This window comes from Typha latifolia, chromosome 10, assembly GCF_019914945.1.
Source record: "Typha latifolia isolate L0001 chromosome 10, TyphaL0001v2, whole genome shotgun sequence".
Classification (NCBI taxonomy): domain Eukaryota; kingdom Viridiplantae; phylum Streptophyta; class Magnoliopsida; order Poales; family Typhaceae; genus Typha; species Typha latifolia.
Genome location: NC_133095.1, coordinates 304,015 through 324,691, shown reverse-complemented (window position 1 = coordinate 324,691; position 20,677 = coordinate 304,015). Strand labels below are relative to the sequence as shown.

The window sequence follows — 20,677 nt, the reverse complement described above, 5'->3', positions numbered from 1 at the left end:
AAATATTTAATTTTAATTAACCCTGAATAATATTTGAGCAAATAACAAATACTCAAACCAAAATTCTCTGGGGATGGTTTCTCCATTATACTGGTTAACATGACTGTTCCATAGATTTATAAAATTATATATATAAAAAAAAGGGATTCGTCTGACTTGGAATGCACATCATTGACTCCTTTTTATCCGGCTCTTGGGAATATTCCCTTTCGCACAAATTCGAAATTTCAAGTTACAAAATTGTATGAGTATTTATTTTTATTTTTAATAAGCTAATTATAGTATAGACAAAGAAATTAATGGTCTCGATAGGTTATATTAAATGAGTTAGCTTAACTCTTAAAGGAAATCGGACATAATAAAGATGGATCAAGGATTCAAGGTATATAGCACTCCAAGTGGACAAATTCCGTCGTAAATTCCTGTACGGTAGAGTGGAATTTAAACGCTAGCATGCAAGGTAGGACCAACTTTTTGCTAGTGGTGGGGATCGGTATCTTTGGAGCGACTTGCCCTTTTCTTGATTTGATGGGATTGGATTAGCTTCGGTTCTTCCAGCTCTGGCAGTGTTTGTTTGTGAACGCGAATTTCTTTCTTTCCTTTGACACCCTGTTTGTGTTTTTGGATTCTTTTCCTTCTCTATTTCTCTCCGTGGTCGTCAATCTTTAGTAGTTCTTCGCTTTTGATCAGTGGTCCAGTTTCAAAAGGAGTTGCTTTTCGGGGGGCATTAGCTTTGGCTAATGCTTTAAATCCCACTCCATTTCTCGGTTCAGGAGTCTGTGAGCAATGTCGAGGTGCTTGGCGTCAATCTTGTGGGTGCTTATTTCATGCCTTTCTAGCTGCGGCACTGGGATGGCTGGTGGGGAGCAACCCCTGTCAAGAATCGCCATCCACAAAGCTTCATTTGCCATTAACGATGCAGCCTACGTCAAAGCTTCTCCACTAGTTCTCGGCTTGAAGGTCCATTACGGAATTTTGATGCATCTTCTTTTTTCTTAATAATGTTATGTAGTTTGATGAACTTATGTATCGAACTTGTCATCCGAAACTATCAAGTATTGTAATGCGTATGCGTAAAAGAACACCTTTTGATGGATCCAAAAGAATATAATTCGTGATCTTCTATTGTCATGTTGTAGGGGCAAACTAAGGAGTGGGTGAGTCTGGAATACAGCCATCCAAATCCCTCAAATGATGATTGGGTTGGTGTTTTTTCTCCTGCAGATTTCAGGTAGTACATCTCTTGTGTAGTCGAATTGACTTCTCTGTTGAGACAATGCATTTATGGGTACAGTTGCTGACTTGCTTCTGGTTTACTAAGAACTCTTAAGCTTCCTTTTGGAGGAAAACAGCACCTAATTATTTCGTAACTATTACCTGTTAAGTATCAGCAGCTAACTCAGTAAGGGCTGTTTGGTTTAGTGCAAATCTGAATGTTGAAAAAGATACTATGGTAAATTTTTGAATGTTAACAAGATATGCAAATGTAATAAGGTATAATTATGGTCTTCAGTATACTCGGAAATAGTCTGATCCACATTAGTCTACGCAGCTATGTTGTTAAGACTAAAGATAGGTTCATGCAGATGGTTGACCGGTCAAGGGAATGGAAGTTCCCTAAAACTATGTTTGAAAAGATGCGTTTCTTAGGCATTAAGTGTCACAGACATAGTTATCTGACTAGATATTTGTGAACCAAACAGCACCAAGATGAATGTGAAAGGATCTTTAAAGCTAGTGGCCACCAAACAAATAAAGTAATTCTTCTGATGTAACTTTGTGAAGCCTGATCTCATTATTGTGTCATTTTCAAATGCCAGCGCTTCAATCTGTGCACCGGAAAGTGAAAGGCAGTATCCTCCATTACTGTGTACAGCACCTATCAAGGTTGGTATTTGTTGTGCCATGTTAGATAAATCTAACCAAATGTCAACATTGAAGAAATGTTCTGAATCTACTTCACAAAAGTGAAATTAATGACATTTCATACTTTTGCAGTATCAATATGCAAACTTCACAACCAGAGATTATGATAAAACTGGAAAAGGATCTTTAAAGCTTCAGTTGATCAATCAAAGGAATGATTTCTCTTTTGCACTATTTTCTGGTGGTCTTTCTAGTGTATGTCTCCAAACCAACCTCTTAGATGTTTTACGTATCTTTGTTCCATAATAATAATACTGTAAAGAAAAATGGATCTTTTATATGTTTCTGTACATTGGTAATGGAAACTGAAATAATGTAGTTATTGCTTTACACTCTTCTTACCTAAAAGGACAGGCATAAGCCCATGATACAATTATTTCCTTTATTTGAGAAAATGCTGTTAGAAAATGATGGTACAAAGATGTTCCATAATTTGAACAAAAAGCAGGCCCCTTTAGCTCCAATGGTGATAAGGTCGTGCGCCATAATACTAAGAAGTGAAAATACTAGCTAATATTTCATTTAAAAGTGCAGTGACTACCATTTCACACTTATATAAGTATAAAGATACATCTATACAAGATCATGGTGTAATATTAGACACTCATGTAAGACAGATGTCAGCTGTCTCAAGAAGACACCTCACTGACTGGGTCGAATAGCCATATATTGGTCTAGTCTCAGAAGTGGAGTTTATCTTGATCACATTCTCAAGTACTAAACTTACTTTTATCATTTTGAACCAATTGGTATAGCTAACCTGAGTGCATGGTTTTGACAGCCAAAGCTGATTGCTATATCAAACAAAATAACTTTTGCTTATCCAAAGGCACCTGTCTACCCACGCTTAGCCCAAGGAAAATCCTGGAATGAAGTAAGTTCCACATGCCTTTTCTTCTAAATTAATGATGGTTGCATCTGTCAATATTTACTAATTAGCAATCTTTTTATTGATAAATTTCGTTTTTTCTGTATCTTGTGGTGCTTTCAGCTTTAGTTACAACAGAAGTATGTGAATATTTTGTTCTTATTACCATGTCATAGAAGCCACTACTGCATATTGTAAATATCGATCTCATAATAGATTATCTTTAGTATATGTACAATGCTTGAGAAAGATGAATTGATGGAGAACCTCCATGTGAAAAGATCTATCTGTTAGTAGTACTGTGAACTATAAACCTAGTTATACGATCCATTCATGATACGGTTTGTGGTGGGTAACCAATGTTTCTAATTCATGAGCAGTTATTTACTGCCTTAAGGAAATCTTTCCCAGGAAGCCATGTGAGACATTTGTAAATGTAAGTAGACTGGATATATCAACACTTCAGTTTAATGGAAGATATGTTTCAAAAGTCAATTCAAGATCAGTCTGTTTACCCTTCTAGTCTCTATCATGATACGTGTGGTGGGTAACCAATGTTGCTAATTCATGAGCAGTTAGTTACTGCCTTAAGGAAATCTTTTCCAGAAAGCCATGTGAGACATTTCTAAATATAAGTAGACTGGATAAATCAACACTTCAGTTTAATGGAAGATGTGTTTCAAAAGTCAATTCAAGATCAGTCTGTTTACCCTTCTAGTCTCTATCATGATACGGTTTGTGGTGGGTAACCAATGTTGCTAATTCATGAGCAGTTAGTTACTGCCTTAAGGAAATCTTTTCCAGAAAGCCATGTGAGACATTTCTAAATATAAGTAGACTGGATAAATCAACACTTCAGCTTAATGGAAGATGTGTTTCAAAAGTCAATTCAAGATCAGTCTGTTTACCCTTCTAGTCTCTATCATGCTATGGATTTCTTCTCTTTAGTGCAGTGATGTATTGATATGATAACAGATGGCGGTTACCTGGACTAGCGGATATGGTATTAATGAGGCGGTACCTTTTGTTGAATGGGGTACACAAGGAGGATCCCAAACACGTTCAGCAGCTGGAACACTGACTTTCAACCGAAATAGCATGTGTGGTATGGCTTCTTTTCTTTCCTTCATGCATAATTTGTTGCAGTTTGATGATAACTTGTGTTGATTCTATCATATTGCTAATTAAGCATAAAAATGGAGGACAACTTTCTTGTGCATGCATTCTCTTTCTCAGATTTATATGACTGATTTCAGAATAAAGTGGATTAAGATGACTGAATCGGGACTCTATTTTGTACAATAATATGGTCCAATTATTTTCCTATGAACTTCAGTATGTCATTGCATGACTACGAATCTAATAATGGGGGAAATGAGGTATTCTACAGATCTTCTGATTTCTGATTGTTTTCTATTATCCTTTGCAGGTGCACCTGCACGAACAGTGGGCTGGCGCGATCCTGGTTACATACATACAAGTTTCTTAAAGGACTTATGGCCTAATTTAGTGTATTTATCTCTTTTAACTCTTGTTTCTAGGCTACCCTACTTAATCTTTTGTTCAATCATTCTATTAGTCAGATGGCAAACGTCCACTACTGATAGTTGGAGCTTTCTGGTTGTTGAAGCATTCAACCATCTGCAGTTTTTAAAGTCAATATCTTTATATGTAAATATTGCAGGTATACGTACAGGCTTGGACATAGATTATTTGATGGTACTTACATTTGGAGCCAGTCATACAGCTTTAGGGCATCTCCTTATCCTGGACAAAACTCTCTTCAGCGTGTTGTGATATTTGGTGATATGGGAAAAGTAAGACTTCGTCTTTAGCTGTAATCTTGTCGTCATGCATCAGATGAATCTCTTACCTAACTATCATTTAAGCAACTAATTCCATTATGTGGCAAAAACTTTGAAGAGGTCCACTTTATTTCTTATTATGACATGCGCATTACAACATCACTGATGCAATAATTAGATGTCTTGCCTCGGATGACCCTTTTTCCTTACTTCAAATTGAATATTTTCCAAGAGAATAAGCCTCTCAGTGTTTTATTGTAATTTGTCTTTCTTGCAAAAATGTTTAGGCAGAAGAAGATGGTTCCAATGAGTATAACGATTTCCAGCCTGGCTCTTTGAACACTACCTACCAGCTCATTAAGGACCTAAAGAATATTGACATGGTTCTACATATTGGAGATATAAGTTATGCAAATGGTTATTTATCACAGTGGGATCAATTTACAGCACAAATTGAACCAATTGCTTCATCTGTGCCTTATATGATTGGAAGGTCAGTCTTGTTTTTCTAGACTTCCCAGTTCCCCGCATAGATCACACAACATACTATTCTCATGTTATTAGTGTAATAATATATTGAATATATCTTCTTTTCAGTGGTAATCACGAGAGAGATTGGCCTGGAACAGGATCCTTCTACGGCAATGCTGATTCAGGTGGAGAATGCGGTGTTTTAGCAGAAACCATGTTTTATGTCCCTGCAGAAAACCGAGCAAAATTCTGGTACTTTAATAGCAACTCTTGTTTCTTTTTGTCTAATGTCCTCTTTTACTAATATAAAATAGATTTTGCCCTTCTCAATCACCTTTGTTGAATTAAACTACACAAGACCCCTTCCAAAGAAAAGAACTTCAATTCCCTGGATATAAATAGGCAACTATCTAGACTGTAGTATAGCTTAGTGATCTACTGTTTGATTAGCACATGAGATCCATAAAATAATGACATAAGCAAAATTACAATACCTAAGCTGCAAGGCATAGAGTTGTAAGGCATCAGTATCTCCCATAATTTGCATGCATTATTTCTACGACTCAATAAAAATTGGTCGGCTGTGACTGTTAAACATTAGTGATTTATTTGATCTGAGTCGTGATAAAATTTGTCTTTTGGAACAATGTTAGGAGATGTTTGTTTTCTTCTTGGTACTATATATATCAAGCATCTCTATGTCAGGCCTTTAATTGTCTATGAAAGTACAAAGTGAAAAACCAATTTCTCTGCTTGACCCTGCTTATAGTTCCCACTTTGAAGGAACTGCACTTTGCTTGTAGTTTAATACTGAAATGGTAAGGTTATAGATGCCATTATGTCCATTTGATTTCCCAATTGCTCAAATAAACCATTAGTCCACTAATTTCTGCTATATCTCACAGGTACTCTACGGATTATGGCATGTTCCGCTTCTGTATAGCTGACACAGAGCATGACTGGAGACCCGGGACTGAGCAGTACAAGTTCATTGAGAATTGCCTATCATCTGCTGATAGACAGAAACAGCCATGGCTGATCTTCCTTTCGCATAGAGTTCTCGGTTATTCTTCTGCTGATTTCTATGGTGTGGAAGGATCGTTTGAAGAGCCAATGGGAAGAGAAAGTCTCCAAGAGCTTTGGCAGGAATACAAGGTTGACATTGCCTTCTACGGTCATGTACACAACTACGAAAGGACATGCCCGGTCTATCAGGTAGTTTTCTTCACCCATTATGGTACTGGCAATATGCTTTTCAGGCTCTTTTTTTTTAAAAAAAAATAATCCTTGAGTAACTTATCGCATACAACCATTTGGTACGTTGATTTCATTTTGGTATTGCTTTAGAATCTTTTATCCAACAGTAACTGTTTTCCAATAAACACATTGAACTAGATATAAATTTGTCTTCCTTTCTGATTGCACCTAAGGTTCATACAACTGCCCTTACATTTTCTACTTACATTTGCAGAATACGTGCATTCGTAATGCATCACACCATTATAGTGGTCCCTTCAAAGCGACGACCCATGTAGTTGTTGGAGGTGGAGGATGTTCCCTTGCCTCATTCAGCCCCATCAGAACTCGTTGGAGTTACTATCAGGACTTCGACTACGGCTTCGTGAAACTGACTGCCTTCAACCATTCTACCCTGTTGTTGGAGTACAAAAAGAGCAGCGACGGAAGGGTCTATGACCACTTCACGATCTCGCGTGATTACCGTGACATCTTAACCTGCACGGTGGATAGCTGCTCGAAAACTACACAGGCTTTCTGAGCACGATAGCATATTTCACCCCTCTGAAGAACTATTCTGCAATGGAAGGAGGAGCTTTTTCGGGTCACAGCAATAAATTTAACAGTTTATGGATGTAATCGTTAATGCACTGATACTAGTAAAGGAAAATAAAGCTTACGCATGTGTTTGTTTAGCTACCTTAATGTGCTGAATGTCATTATCGGTGTTCATGGATGTAACCATTAATACTAAATCACGCAGAGAAATTAGACACTTGAGGCAAGGGAGGCTCGACACTGTCTCTAGACTCTGGTTGTCATACAGTTCCAACTCCTCCTTCAGGGTAAGCAGGAAAGCTGCTGCACTACCGAGGAGGACTCCGAACTTGATCGGCTCGATTAATTTAACATCCCTAGATGACACCATACTCGAGCTTCCCAGATACATCACTCTACAAGCTAAGGGGACTTGAATTCATATCTTACACGCACTGCCGCATATTCTCTCAATAATAAAGTTCAAAGCTTCCAGCCAAGGCATACTACACATTCCACAATCCATACTTTTTATTTTCCTTTCTTTTTATTAGACACAACCCATACTGCATTACTGCCAAGCAAGGCACAAGTACAACTATGCCACATCACCAGATTACACCGTCGTATTCTTTTCTTCCTAGTATTCCTTCCTTACTGCTACTTTAATAAATAAAAATTAAAGTAGCAGCCAAAATAAAGAAACATGTATTAGCAGTAAGAAAGGAATTATATATATATATATTAAAGTAGCAGCCAAAATAAAAAAAAAATTATATTAGACAACCCATAGTACCAAGCAAGGCCACGGACAGCACCACATGCAGCGCGCACCTATTACCATCTAAAGAGTCAACTCGACAATATATGCCTCACAAGGTCTTATGGGTCTTTAATAATAAATACATTGAATAACGACATCATGCCAAAAGTATTGTTCGTCCATTCTGCAAGGATGCCAGGCAGCACAAAAGGCAAACAACCAAGTTCGCCAATCCTACAAGATGTATAAAAAGATGTCGCTGGATCAGACCTTTGCAAGCAAGGAAAACCATTCCTTCAGAGACTCAGCTGCTATCATGTTGGTCCGCGAATTATGGCACTCCCTGCAGATGCCTGATTTGCAGCACGATTGCTTCCGAAGTTTTTTCGATTTGATTCTCTTGCTATTCTTGAACCAAACTATATGCAGTAGAGACCAAAAGTTCACGTCAATTAAAGTGACAAGCAACACAGTTTAGCAGCTCCAAAAACAGTGTTTCAATTAGCTGATAAGGTTACTGGAATTATCTGTCCTATGTCAATGTAAGCCAAAAGAAAACCTAACTCTCAGCCCCCCAAAAGCAGCACTACTCCCCAGTCTAAATTGCACTAGTCAAACCCATGTGAATTGGAATCTCCTGTAATATATATATATATATAAAGATACCTAAATGGAGCAAATATCTCTATAGACACCAGTGTCCAGGAATATTTACTTCAGGAAGAAATCCAGTTCTCCTTCCTTGCTTTTCTTATATTCTATTTTTTATAACCTTTTTTTAATGTCTGATCTGGCGTAATCTTTTTCTCTCTCTCTATATATATAGTTTTCTTTCCATAGATCTGATACAATATTTACTTGGGCCTTAAAGTTAGTTAAGGATTTACACGATTCCATTTTTGTTCAATTTCAACAGAAAAAGGATATAAACAGATAAGATTTTGTTATCTTAAAGTAGCAGCAGTTAAAATGATACCTGGATTGCCCTCTTTGGTAGAAGAGCAGCTTCATGTAAACCCAGCAATTTCGCAACCTTTAACAGGTGAAAGAATTTAAATCAGCATAAACATAACAATCTCATCTGGCCATGCGCAAGCTCAAATGGGAAGATGAATTAGATTCACAAAGGAAAAAAATTAAAGAAATATCCTCTCTGCAACTATCTTGATTGAGTAAAAACCTCTCTCAGAATCTTCTTATCACCCCTTCCAACAGGATCATCAAGATTAGCAATCTCCCATAGAGGAACTTCTAATAAAGTCCGTATGACATCCTCGTCAAGGAATGGAAATCGAGCCTACATAATGAGAGGAATAACATACAGATATATTAATAGTGTAAAGAAGTTTGAGGGTTGATCTTTCAACAGTACCTCCTTCCCATGATCAGAAATGCATCTGTCATCTCTACCCATATTTCTTTTCCAGATCCTTTGCATATCCAATCGCATTTCATCATGAAGTGCAATACATCTGAAAGAAACGAAGGCCAATAAAAGTTAATATCCATTACTGCCAGCCTCCAACATCTTACAGATACTATTAATATTAATAGCAGTGATGTCATTTGAAAGACAATTTACTACAGACAACAATAGTTGCCAAGTTCAGACAAAGCAACTCTACCTAGTACCTAGGAAAGTAGGTATACATGTTAGATGTCAAGGCAGCATGAGAAAATGCATCTAAATCTAGGTATTACAGTTGACAAGACCGCAAAATGAATAAAAGATCATCCGAATTCTCAAAGAAGTAGTTAAGTCATTATAAGTTGAGTCAATGGACAACAAAAACACATTGTCCCCTTTAGTCAGCTGTTTCAGGAACAAGTCAAGATGTTAGGATTGGAGATTACAAGAAAAGAAGAGATACTCATCCTTGCAATATGAGAGTGGTACAGAAAGGAGCATTCTCATAATTGTAACAAGACAAGATAAATAAATTCATATATTTAGCATACCCTCCCAGCCTATATTTTGTCCTGTGCCTACCATAACCAGCACACTGCTCATCAGCACCAGAACCAACTAAGAGAATCTTTGACATTGATTTATATCTATAACGATGACAGCCTTCTTGCAGATGGCAGATCTCATCATCCACCCAACCATCTCCTTTAGCAGCCAACCACAATGCTATACCAATATTCAGATCCTGTGACAAAATACAAGATGGTCCTATAAAGTTAATAGTACTAATCCAGAAAGTACATGGAGAAAACAGGCAATGATGAAGCAAACTCAACAACTATGTACCACCAAAAAAAAATGTACCAGACCAGAAATATCCATAGTTAACCAGATCAATAATTGAGCATGCTAGGAGAAAATTTTCCAGCAATGGAAAAAATATTTTGACTTGAAATGATACATCAGTGCAGGAAAAAGAGATTAGACTTGGACCAGGAAAATAGACAATAGCAGGGAAGTAAATTAGTAATGCATAAAGTGATGCAAACATTTGAAAAAAAGTACACTTTTGTAATGCATTTTCTTTGGTAAAAGTCTGATAATCTTTTTGTTTTGCAAAGTAGAAAGTCAAACATCAAGAATGACAAGTAAATTCTAGATGTATTATCATATTAGGTGTGCCTTTTGCTTCCAGCATTGGAAATGTTTCAGCATCTTTCCTATTCCCTAGTCAATTGGATTCAAGTCAGTTCCATTTATTTTGGAGAAAACGCTTAATGAGCTAAGATAATTTGTCAAAATTTAGACTTACCAAAGATCTTAAGATATAGTTCTTCTGGGTTGAAGTACTAAGATCAGAGTAACAACAAAGACATGGACATTCTTTCCTTTCCTACATTTATAGTTCAATTGCTCTATGACCGGAAAGGTTCTAAGCCTTCCAAATGGTGTGACCTTCGAAGAGACTGCTTGAGAGCTCTTGGGTTAAATCTGAGTGGTTATATCTGCCAATGTCCTCACTCAGGGAGATTTAGTAACTTTATGTCAGCAGCAGTGGGCCTCTTGACTTAACAGTCAACATAAAAGCTGTTTCTAGTTTCTGATTATTGTTTCTCATCTTTACATTTTCTCAGGAGCAATTGGATGTTAACGTTTTGGTATATCACGAGTTAATTTATAAAAGTGATTGTAGCCTAACAGCCTACAGCTCTTATAAGCAGAAAAAAGATCGCATGTACCATGTAGGTCTTTGCAGGATGTAATAGCGTCATTACATGATCAATTTCCCATTCCAAGTTGGACAAAGAAGCATCAATTTCTACAAGTCGCCACCTGTAATCTAGAGAAACTTAACAATTAAAATAGAAAAGAAATAGCTGAAGACAAGTATTATAGTAGGTGGCAAAGCAAATATATGCAGCATAAGGATCACATCAAAGTGCAACAGGCAAAACAAGAGATATATTATGGCGATTGAAGCAATCAATATCTGTTAATCCTAATCTTTTCTTTTTCGTTCAAGAAAAAACTGGCTGCTAATCATGTCAGAAGGTGTCCTGCTTAGCCAATCCTTTCAGTCTGTCCTACATTATCCTTCTACTAACATCTTTCTTTTTTAAAATTGAACACCAAACTTTCCCATCCTTGAGATAAACCAAGGAAACACTGTAAAACTAGTCAAATGTTGGGGAAAGAAAAGCAAGAAATGCAACAAGGTAATAGGTAGGAATGTAGGAGTGCAAAGAGAATGTCAATTTTTGTCAATGAATGAGCACTAGTCAATTCTCAGGATAGTATTATAACAGATAAGGAATTGTGTATTGTTAGCAACAAAGCATCAAAGCTGGGGCTCTGCTTCTCAAGACAAGTCCTATGATAATATAGAATAATCAACTAGTCTATTTAATAAAAATGCCTTATTACCTTCTCTGCGGAGAAATTCTTTGAAGTTCCTTTACTCCTGCTCTTGCAGAAACTCTATCTGGAGCATGCTGGCCATCAAAACTTACATTTAGCAAATCTATCGTGCCTGCAAGAAAATATTTATCAGCTCCAATCGAACTTCCTAGCTTGACAAGAGGCAGTACAAAAAGGAATTCAACATTTTCCTTTTTAAAATTTATGAAACTTATAATGAATAGAGAAATGGAATAACAGGACATGATGAATAGAAAATATGTCCCTATGTGTCCGTGTTCATCAATCCGTATTGAACAAAGTACTGCATAAGCAACAGACACTAGTTGTATGATTTGGTTGCAACAAGCATTCTGTCTAAGGTAATGATTTCTCAGTTATATATCTGCTGAAACCCATTTTAATTAGTGCACTACATGGATATAAACATGCATATCTATTACGCAAACGAAAATTAGAAACTTACATTTGGGGTTCAGACATTGGTCTAACAATGCTGCAAGTATCATAGAATCCAACCCACCAGAAAAGAGAAGTGCTATAGGGGCTAATGCTTCTTCTCTGACTCCCCACAGAGTTGTCTGTGAATATTTTATTATAAATGCTTGTATCAGAAAATTGACTCTACTAATAGGATAAGAAAGAGGCACTAAAAATGCTCATACAAGGTCATATTTATGATAACAATCACTTAAAAGAAAAACAATATGGTGCATTACAGCATCATACCTGAGTTCGTCGCATTACAGACTCTCTTATTGCAATAAGTACCTTATATTTTGGCTGATCATACCCTGCATAAGAGAAGAACTAGATTTTGGAATTCTTCCAATTAAAGGGGAAAAAAGAGGAAAAGCTTCCACAGATGACAGAAAGGCCATCTTTGTAACCTGGAATGCTTAGTTACAACTTTTACCTGATTGTACAACAGTATTGGTTAAAGAGCTATAAGTATCTGAATGGTTATCAGCTGCACTGTAATGCAGTCTGTCCGAGTCACTTAAGGTTAAGAGAAACCCCTCCTGTTCAAGTGGTTCATCATGAGAATAACTTTTCACGACCTGAGGAACCAGAAGAGTCCTCTCCCATTTAATCAATTTATTCAGTAGAGGGTTCTCCCATTCATGTTTCCTAACTTCACCAAAGAATTCTTCCTTCACAGAGAATTCATTGGTCTTGAGGCCTTTCAAGTGAACACTGTATATTCCACAAGGAAGCTCCTCCCAGTAGCAAAACTTGGATGTTATCTCCAAAAGTTCAGGATCTTCCCCACCTCCGAAACCATTAACTGATGAGTTGAAACCTGCATGAATTAATCTGAGCAATTGATCAAGTCATTTAGATGGACAAAAGGTCTAAGAACATGCGAGCATAAAAGCAGTCATTCCGATCTAATTGATTTTACCACAATCCTTCCTGACCAATGAAGTTGGTGATACTGATGAAAGAACAAATTGTGAATCATCAGATGTTGGCCAGTGAACTAGGAGGCTTCGTCTTCCAAGTGCATCTCGACCAAACCATATTGTTTTTGTCTTTTCCTGATAGTGAAATGTTGGAAAATTAGGAGAAGTGGGAGAGAGATTTAAGAAACTCCAATTTATGGTTTCAAACTTTCAATGAAGTAAACAAGAGGTGCTGTAACCATTCGAATTACCTGCCAGTATATCAAGGCCCATGGGCCTTTAATTAAAGAGAGAACCTCAGGAACTGATTTCCTTCCATTTTCATTACAAGAGCAAGCTTTATCAAGTCGACTGAAATCACAGGAACAACATCTCTCCAATGCATAAAGAAGAGACTCAGCATCATTTTTATCGCATTCAACATGAACTCCCCCAAATACCTCACCTTTAGAGTTTAGAGACACAATTTTCATATTCAGATGTGTTCAGGTTTAAGTTTTTTTTAAAAAAAATATCAAACATATCTAACATGCAAATTATGGAGCGAAACTAGCCAAACAAGGAAACAACAATTACTGTAGAATACAAAGATGTCAATATCATTGCCAGAATTTTTATGAAAGTACTACCTGAGCCAGAAAATTTAATACATGAAGCCATATAATTCAATCAAGTCAAAAACGATTTCCTTTAGAAAAAAATTCAAGTCAAACAATAAAATGATGAAATAAAGTGCCAATCAACGGAGAGTTTCATAAAAACAACTGACTTGAATTAGTACCAAATAAACTTTAGTTATGATATACTATGCATTCTATGCTGTCACTTCTTGATAATCATAAGTGTGCCATGATTCTTTCCTTGTTCAGAAGTACTTAAGAAGCAGGTGGTGGCAGCATATATACCAAAAACATTGTAAGATCAAGGTGATGAAATTTGACTTGAATACGAAATGTCTTGGCAGGATATAATTAATAATTAACAACATGTTAATTTTCACGTGAGTTGCACTTCAAAGTAACAGTCCATAAAATGTGTAATGAAATCTTATGTCGCTTATTGATTCTGTGAACAAAAGGAGAAAAAAATAGTAAGAAAGACAAAGTAAATCGCAAGAACATATTATGAACATACAAAAAATAAATTGGTCCATGATTTACAATCAAGTGGAACCACATTAGCGGTACTGGATAAAAGATAATACCATTATACACAAGAATATTCTGAGAAACAGCCACAAATGGCTGAGATATAGGAACTCCTCCCCTAAGCTGTAATGTTGCACCAAGGAAACACATTTCAGCAACATATTTTGTTCTCATATCACTGACATCTTGAATCTCAACAGCTTGTATCCTTAATAACGGGTCTCTGTTATCCACTCCTTCATCACCTATATTGTCAGGTAGATATTGACTCTTAATCTGGATATCAATTGCAACATATAGTACATTACTCACTAATTAACAGAAACATTATTGGGACGAGAAAAAGTTATTACCTTCGTTTGTAACAAAGGTTTCACATTCTGAACCAAGAAGGACCTTTCTGCAACCAAGATTATCGGGACCTCTTCTGAGTAGAGAAGCTTTAAGCTCACGTATTGGGAAAACTGGTTCATTCGCCTGCACAACCCAAGTCAACTATTAGCAGTATTTCAATCAATTAAGGCATCAAAATTGTCTACTCGCTTCATAAGGACTCGAATGCTAATTAAACTTCAAATCAAGCACAACTTACTACTAGCGGAGACTATATTTCCAAGTTCTTCTTTAAAAAAAAAAAAGGAAAAAAGCTCACTTACTTACTTGAACAAAGAAATCATAGAGAAGCTACTCGATTTCAAAGAAAGAAAAAGGAATTATATTTCGCACCTCTTTAGAGTTTGGAGGTAAACCTCGGTTTCCGCGCGATTCTGAGTAGGGTTCGAATCCGAGTATTCGAACTCCCGATACGATTAGAGCGATCCCACACATTTCTTCTTCTCGATGGCGTCGGCGAGGGTGGGGGGGAGCTTTGCCTTGGCTTCAGCTCGCGGTCTATTGAGAAGAGAATCCCAAGGTGCCAAGGGGAATCCGGCTTCCTCGAGGAGTTCGGTGCCGATTAGTAGAGAATTGCTCTTTTATGCCGAATAACGTACGGGTACTCAGAGCCCACGGGCTCGAGGCTCGCCTAGCCTGACAAGAAATTTGTGGCCCAAACTAGACAGGGTACAAAGTCCACCTGACCCGATCCGATCCGACCCGACCCCCGTTTTTTTTTAAAACTTTTTGGTCCTTTTTGCAAATAACCACATACATATCTGGACATTGCAAAAAAACCATCTCAAATTTAACTATTTACAATTCAAAATAGTCTCCGCTGCTTCCCGTCCTCCCTCAATACTCATTACTCAATAGTAGTTCTTCCAGTTGGGGGGATAGAACCCTACTAGGGTTTTTGTTTCTTAATTAAGATGGTAAGCAACAGCGAAGGTTGGCGCGCGGAGTACGCCATTGCCGGCAATAGCAGAGCCCTCGAAGCTCTTCGTGAGCTCATCGTATATCCTTTCCTATATTCCAATGAATCCCGAAAGCTAGGGCTTAAGGTTCGCATTTTCCTCGATTCTAATATTTGGTTTCTGCTCTTTTGATTTGTTCAAAAAAATTTGTTTGGTCTTCAATGAACTTTTGGTGTTCGACTGCAGTGGCCCAGGGGATTGCTTCTTTATGGTCCGCCGGGAACCGGAAAGGTATCGATTTTCCATTCAAAATTATTATTATTTTTTAATTCTACATAAATAGGTCGACGTAATCGGTTAGTGAAATCAGGTTTTTCTGTTGTAGATGTGTGAAGTAAGATATTTTGCTTAATATTAACTTGATTGTGGAAGAGGTAATTAATTAATGGATTTCTCTATCTTGAGTCATGCATAAACAATCAATTATATATTATTTTTCACTGTAATCTTCTGATTAATCACATGCATCTCATCCTATTTACCTCCTGTTAGAATTTGAAACCCAGGAATTTTTATAGTCCTCCAGTGAAGTTGGTGCTGCCACGTGAGTAAAGCTTGATAACATTGCTTCCAAATTTACCTAGTGGGTAATTTACGAGTTTAGTTGATATGTATATGGTTATCTAACAGGCCCCTTTAGATTTATAATTTTCTTCTTCCTTTTTCGGTGCATACCATTTGAGTTAGATTATAACCTACTTTTTGTCTAGAAGCCTACATTAATACATTATAGTGGATTCTCCTGTAATGAAGCCAATTATACACATGTCAACTGGTTGAAGGTATAATAGGGTCCAAGGATTTTCATCTGTCAATTTTTTTATTGGAACCTTCTTCTTTTAAGCTGTAATCAAGCTGACCTCATGCTATTGGAGAAGGCTTGGTAGTTGACTTTGAGATTAGTTCTGTCAATTTGTTCGCATTCCATTTTCAAACAACATGATTTTGATGGTACATATAGAAAAATTTCCAGATTCTCCTTTTTATTGGTGTAAATTTACCTGTATGCTATCCAATATTTTCATGTCTTCATTTCTCAGACAAGCCTGGTCCAAGCTGTCGTTAGAGAGAGTGATGCACATCTAACAAAGATCATGTACTGAATCCAAACTTTATGGTGACCCTGCTGTGTTGCACTGAGGATGATGCTAGTGATGATTATGTTAATTATTAGCTTTCTATTTGTCATAATGCTTAACTGCATGTGCTTTTTTGTTACAGTTCGTCTTCTGTTCATAGAGCACATGCTGGTGAAAGCGAGAAGTTTTTACGGGAAGCATTTTCTGAAGCATATTCTCATGCATCATCAGGGAAGCCCTCTGTCATTTTTATAGATGAAATTGATGCCATATGCCCTCGCCGTAACAATAGGTACATTTTTTGTATTTGTTTATGCTTCATTGCATGTCACATCGGATTTGCATTTGATTTGCATTTGAATATTTTCCTTTACTTGAAACAATGATTTCACCCAGGAGAGAACAAGAGTCTCGTATCGTTGGTCAACTCCTGACATTGATGGATGGAAACAAGACGTCATCAAAATCTCGTCCTCATGTTGTTGTTGTTGCAGCAACTAACAGGTCAGAATTCCACCAAGAATGTGATCTGAGAAATGTATCTATATATCTTTCAGTTTACTGGAGATTTCATCCTTGTGGCATCTTTTGTGCTAGATAGATATTTCCTCCCTTCTGTATTTGACGAGGGAACTGTCTCTTATCGAACTTATTAGGGTGGATGGGATTGATCCAGCACTACGTAGGTATGGGCGCTTTGATTCGGAGATAGAAGTTACAGTTCCTACAGCAGAGGAACGTCTGCAAATTATTGAGGTATGATTCCATTCTCTTAAATTGGTATTGATAATTTTTTTCATATCTAGGATGTCAATAAATCCCACTCTCCTTAAATTGGACAGATTTTGGCCCAGTAACTTTATTTAATGGAAGTCAAACAGAGAGTAGAGCCTGAACACTTCATATGCTTGAAACTTAGTTTCTCGAAGCGAATTATTTTATTTGCAAGCTTTCTTCTTCTCTGTAGTACTCTAATGATATTATCTTAATTTTGTTTAGCTCCATTCAAAGCATCTGAATTTGGACCAAAATGTGGATCTACAAGCTATTGCTGCTTCCTGCAATGGTTATGTTGGTGCTGATTTACAAGCATTATGTAGACATGCTGAACTATTAGCACGTCGCAGATCATCAAACTCTTCAGGGAATGGTCATGATATGACATTGTTAGTGGAAGATTGGGAATCTGCCAGATCTGTGGTTCGTCCAAGTATCACAAAAGGTGTAAATAAAGAAGTTCCAAATGTATCATGGGATGAGATTGGAGGATTAAAAGATTTGAAGGTGAGAATAGTTATGGTTCGAAGTGAACACTACATTTTGTCGGTATCTTTTTTGTAATGTTATCGCTGCAACAGGAAAAGCTCAGACAGGCTGTTGAGTGGCCCATTAAGCATGCTGCCGCATTTGATAGACTGAAAATATCACCAGTTCGTGGCATTCTTCTGCATGGCCCACCAGGATGCTCGAAAACTACTCTTGCTAAGGCTGCAGCTCATGCTGCCCAAGCTTCTTACTTTTCACTGGGGTTGTTCCTGGACTACAGTTGTGCTTTCTGATTTTCTTTTTAAATCCATTTGCAGGCTGTCTTCTTGTGGAAAAAATATATTTCTTTGTCTACCTTCCAATTTTAGTTTATTGGAGATTAATTAAGTTATCAAGTAGTAGGACTATATTTTCTGTTTAATCAGTACATTTGTGAGTTTCTAGCTGTTATTTTTTCTCTTGTTAGAATTGTATTAGTTTTATTACTCCTTTTCTCATTAAAGACAAGTAAGACATATGTTTGTAAGTAGTGTGCAATAATGTGATTTACAATATTCTTGTTGACTAGTTGACTCTTATTCAACAAATGAAAACTGAAATTTAAAATGCATTGTTGTTCTATGAAATTTCTAGTGACTACGAACTATCTCCATGTTCTAGCCTTTTTTCCTAATTTATAGTGGCGTTTAAGTTCTTTCACTTTGTAATTTGTACAACGATTAGACTCTATTATCTTTTAGTAAACCCACAGTAACTATCATTATGACTTTTGGTAGTATTATTAGTTTCTGAACTTACCATGGAATGATATTTCAAAATATTCTGCAGTTGTCCAGATATATACTCAATGTATGTTGGAGAAGGAGAAGCCATGTTACGGAGAACATTTCAGAATGCTCGTCTAGCTGCCCCAAGCATTATATTTTTTGATGAATTTGAAGCAATGTGTCCGAAACGGTAAACCTGACATTTTATGCTGTCTACTGGTCTATGCAAGCTACTCATTTTATTTTTAGCATACTACAGAATTGGTGAGACAGCTTCTCATCTCAGTTGCTGATTCTTGGACATGGTTTGATAGCACGATATTCATTAAAACATGCCCTTAATCAATGGTCACAGGTCTGTTTGTGAAAAGTATTTGTCTTGAGTGATTTAGGCCACAGTATACTCAATTTAACCTTCCCGAGTCTTTTTTCTTGTGTTAGTTAATTCTTACACTTGGCTTGTTTTACAAAATAACTTGAGTTTTCTTCCTCCTTGAACTGTGTATGCATAATTGTCTGGTGTCCCCAACATCCAGACGTTAATCATGGATCCACAAACACTAGCGAATCAAGTTCAGTTGCTTTTTCTGCTCTACATGGATTAATCAGAAGTTCAATTTCAACTTGTCCTTTTTTGCTGTAATCAATTGTGATTTCATAATGTTACTATCGACTTAATATATATCTACTGAGTTGAAACCTGCTTGCAATATCTCTGTAGTGGTCATAGTGGGAATTCTGGTGAGAATGATACAGTTGGAGAAAGACTCTTGTCTACTTTGCTGACAGAAATGGATGGACTAGAGCTAGCTACGGTGCACCTGCTTAGCTGAAGACCTTTAACTTTTATTCTTGTTTCCCTAGCTTCTCATCTAAATATATTTTTCCTCATGTTCAGGGAATTATTGTATTGGCTGCTACAAATTTACCACATGCCATTGATGCTGCTCTTATGCGTCCAGGTCGCTTTGACATGGTATGTGGTTATCTGTATCTGTCAACTGATGCTGGCAACCAATTTTTTTGTCAAAAAATGCTTTTCTGTGTTATTATATAGAACTTTTCTCTTACATTTCATTTGATGTCAGCATGCAGTATTATAGATCTTGCTTATCTGCATATGCATTTGTCTTTTAACCTCCTTTAAATTATTCACCCTGAGCACTTCAATTTGCTGTCAAAGTTTCAGCTTGTGCACCTTGGAATCTCAATTGTTAACTCATCCGTATCATTTTTTTAAATAGAATTTGATCCTCAGAAACTTTGTCATCTAAAATGTCATCTTAGGACAAGTTTAGCTACTTGATTCATCATTTTGTCTTTACTTTCTATTCTTTGGAATAGAGGCATAACCTAGTTGAAGGAAAGGTAAGTTTGCCTCACCCAAGTAGGCAAGTGGTCATGGTCTCGGATAATAAGTATAAATTTGCATACATCTTGTGGTCGTCATCTTAATGACCACACATTTTAACCAGGGCGACGTAACCCTCGTCGCCCTGGTTTCCTAGTTCGTATCATGTGGCTGTATGCATATACTTTGCATCTATAAAAGGCTTGATATTTATAATTTTATTATACCAGGTGTTGTATGTGCCACCGCCAGATCTAGAGGGTCGTTATGAGGTCCTCAAGATACATACACGGAAAATGACGCTAGGGGAAGACATTGATCTTATGCGGATAGCAGAATGCACTGAACTCTTTACTGGGTCCGATCTTAAAGGTCTATGCCGTGAGGCTGGATTGGCGGCTATTAGGGAAGATATATCATCTTGTGCTGTGCATCGTCGTCATTTCCAGGTCGTGTTAAATTCAGTAAGGCCTTCTTTGACGAAATCACAAATTGAGCAATTTTCTTCAGCACTGGCGCATACCCGGAGATAAAATTAGGACTCTTTGTAATATGAATGTGTCATGCGTGTCTTCATTTTGAGTACTAAAGAATTTCCAAGATCACATCACTTGTACGCTTATTGGTAATTAGTGAAATCTTAACTAATTTATTTCTTTCATTTCCCATGGGACATTTTGTCACATGAATATTCATTCTGCCAATACCCATTCACAAATATCGTCGCACCAAATGACATAAAAAGAAATTGTGAGAATAGTTGCATAGTGTGTGGCTTAGTCTCGTATGTGCTGCTATTTCTTTATTCAAACAGCATGACTAATCGCTGTACCAATTACCCTGCTATTATTTGCTATTTTTTATTTGTTCACTAGC

The 20,677-nt window shown here is 36.9% G+C and overlaps 3 protein-coding genes across 6 annotated transcripts; 2 read left to right on the top strand and 1 right to left on the bottom strand.

Moving 5' to 3' along the window:
• Positions 1 to 507: 507 nt before the first annotated feature.
• On the top strand, positions 508 to 7,005 carry LOC140796358 (probable inactive purple acid phosphatase 1). The gene is made up of 12 exons (XM_073149356.1): positions 508 to 960; positions 1,140 to 1,231; positions 1,821 to 1,887; positions 1,999 to 2,121; positions 2,708 to 2,800; positions 3,770 to 3,899; positions 4,224 to 4,305; positions 4,479 to 4,611; positions 4,887 to 5,092; positions 5,197 to 5,322; positions 5,976 to 6,285; positions 6,542 to 7,005. The coding sequence occupies exons 1-12, from the start codon at positions 787 to 789 to the stop codon at positions 6,845 to 6,847; spliced, it is 1,842 nt and encodes a 613-aa protein (XP_073005457.1). The 5' UTR covers positions 508 to 786; the 3' UTR covers positions 6,848 to 7,005.
• Positions 7,006 to 7,605: 600 nt separating this feature from the next.
• LOC140796357 (uncharacterized) lies at positions 7,606 to 14,936 on the bottom strand. Of its 2 annotated transcripts, none has more exons than XM_073149354.1 (15): positions 14,713 to 14,936; positions 14,340 to 14,463; positions 14,043 to 14,231; positions 13,090 to 13,283; positions 12,838 to 12,973; positions 12,349 to 12,735; positions 12,162 to 12,226; positions 11,899 to 12,013; positions 11,439 to 11,544; positions 10,754 to 10,847; positions 9,566 to 9,759; positions 8,979 to 9,078; positions 8,787 to 8,903; positions 8,583 to 8,639; positions 7,606 to 8,025 (listed from the first exon to the last, which is right to left on the bottom strand). In XM_073149354.1, exons 1-15 carry the CDS (start codon positions 14,812 to 14,814, stop codon positions 7,921 to 7,923), a joined length of 2,085 nt encoding a protein of 694 aa, XP_073005455.1. In that variant the 5' UTR covers positions 14,815 to 14,936; the 3' UTR covers positions 7,606 to 7,920. The 2 variants fall into 2 exon arrangements, with proteins under 2 accessions (XP_073005455.1, XP_073005456.1); XM_073149355.1 differs by having other exon boundaries at positions 14,043 to 14,262; positions 14,713 to 14,853.
• Positions 14,937 to 15,165: 229 nt separating this feature from the next.
• Positions 15,166 to 20,469, top strand: LOC140796985 (cell division control protein 48 homolog B). Of its 3 annotated transcripts, none has more exons than XM_073150218.1 (12): positions 15,166 to 15,425; positions 15,525 to 15,569; positions 16,379 to 16,434; positions 16,560 to 16,709; positions 16,814 to 16,921; positions 17,074 to 17,173; positions 17,417 to 17,701; positions 17,776 to 17,945; positions 18,512 to 18,640; positions 19,172 to 19,265; positions 19,349 to 19,426; positions 20,032 to 20,469. In XM_073150218.1, exons 1-12 carry the CDS (start codon positions 15,294 to 15,296, stop codon positions 20,332 to 20,334), a joined length of 1,650 nt encoding a protein of 549 aa, XP_073006319.1. In that variant the 5' UTR covers positions 15,166 to 15,293; the 3' UTR covers positions 20,335 to 20,469. The 3 variants fall into 3 exon arrangements, with proteins under 3 accessions (XP_073006319.1, XP_073006320.1, XP_073006321.1); XM_073150219.1 differs by having other exon boundaries at positions 15,184 to 15,425; positions 16,817 to 16,921; XM_073150220.1 differs by lacking the exon at positions 16,379 to 16,434 and having other exon boundaries at positions 15,209 to 15,425.
• Positions 20,470 to 20,677: the final 208 nt, after the last annotated feature.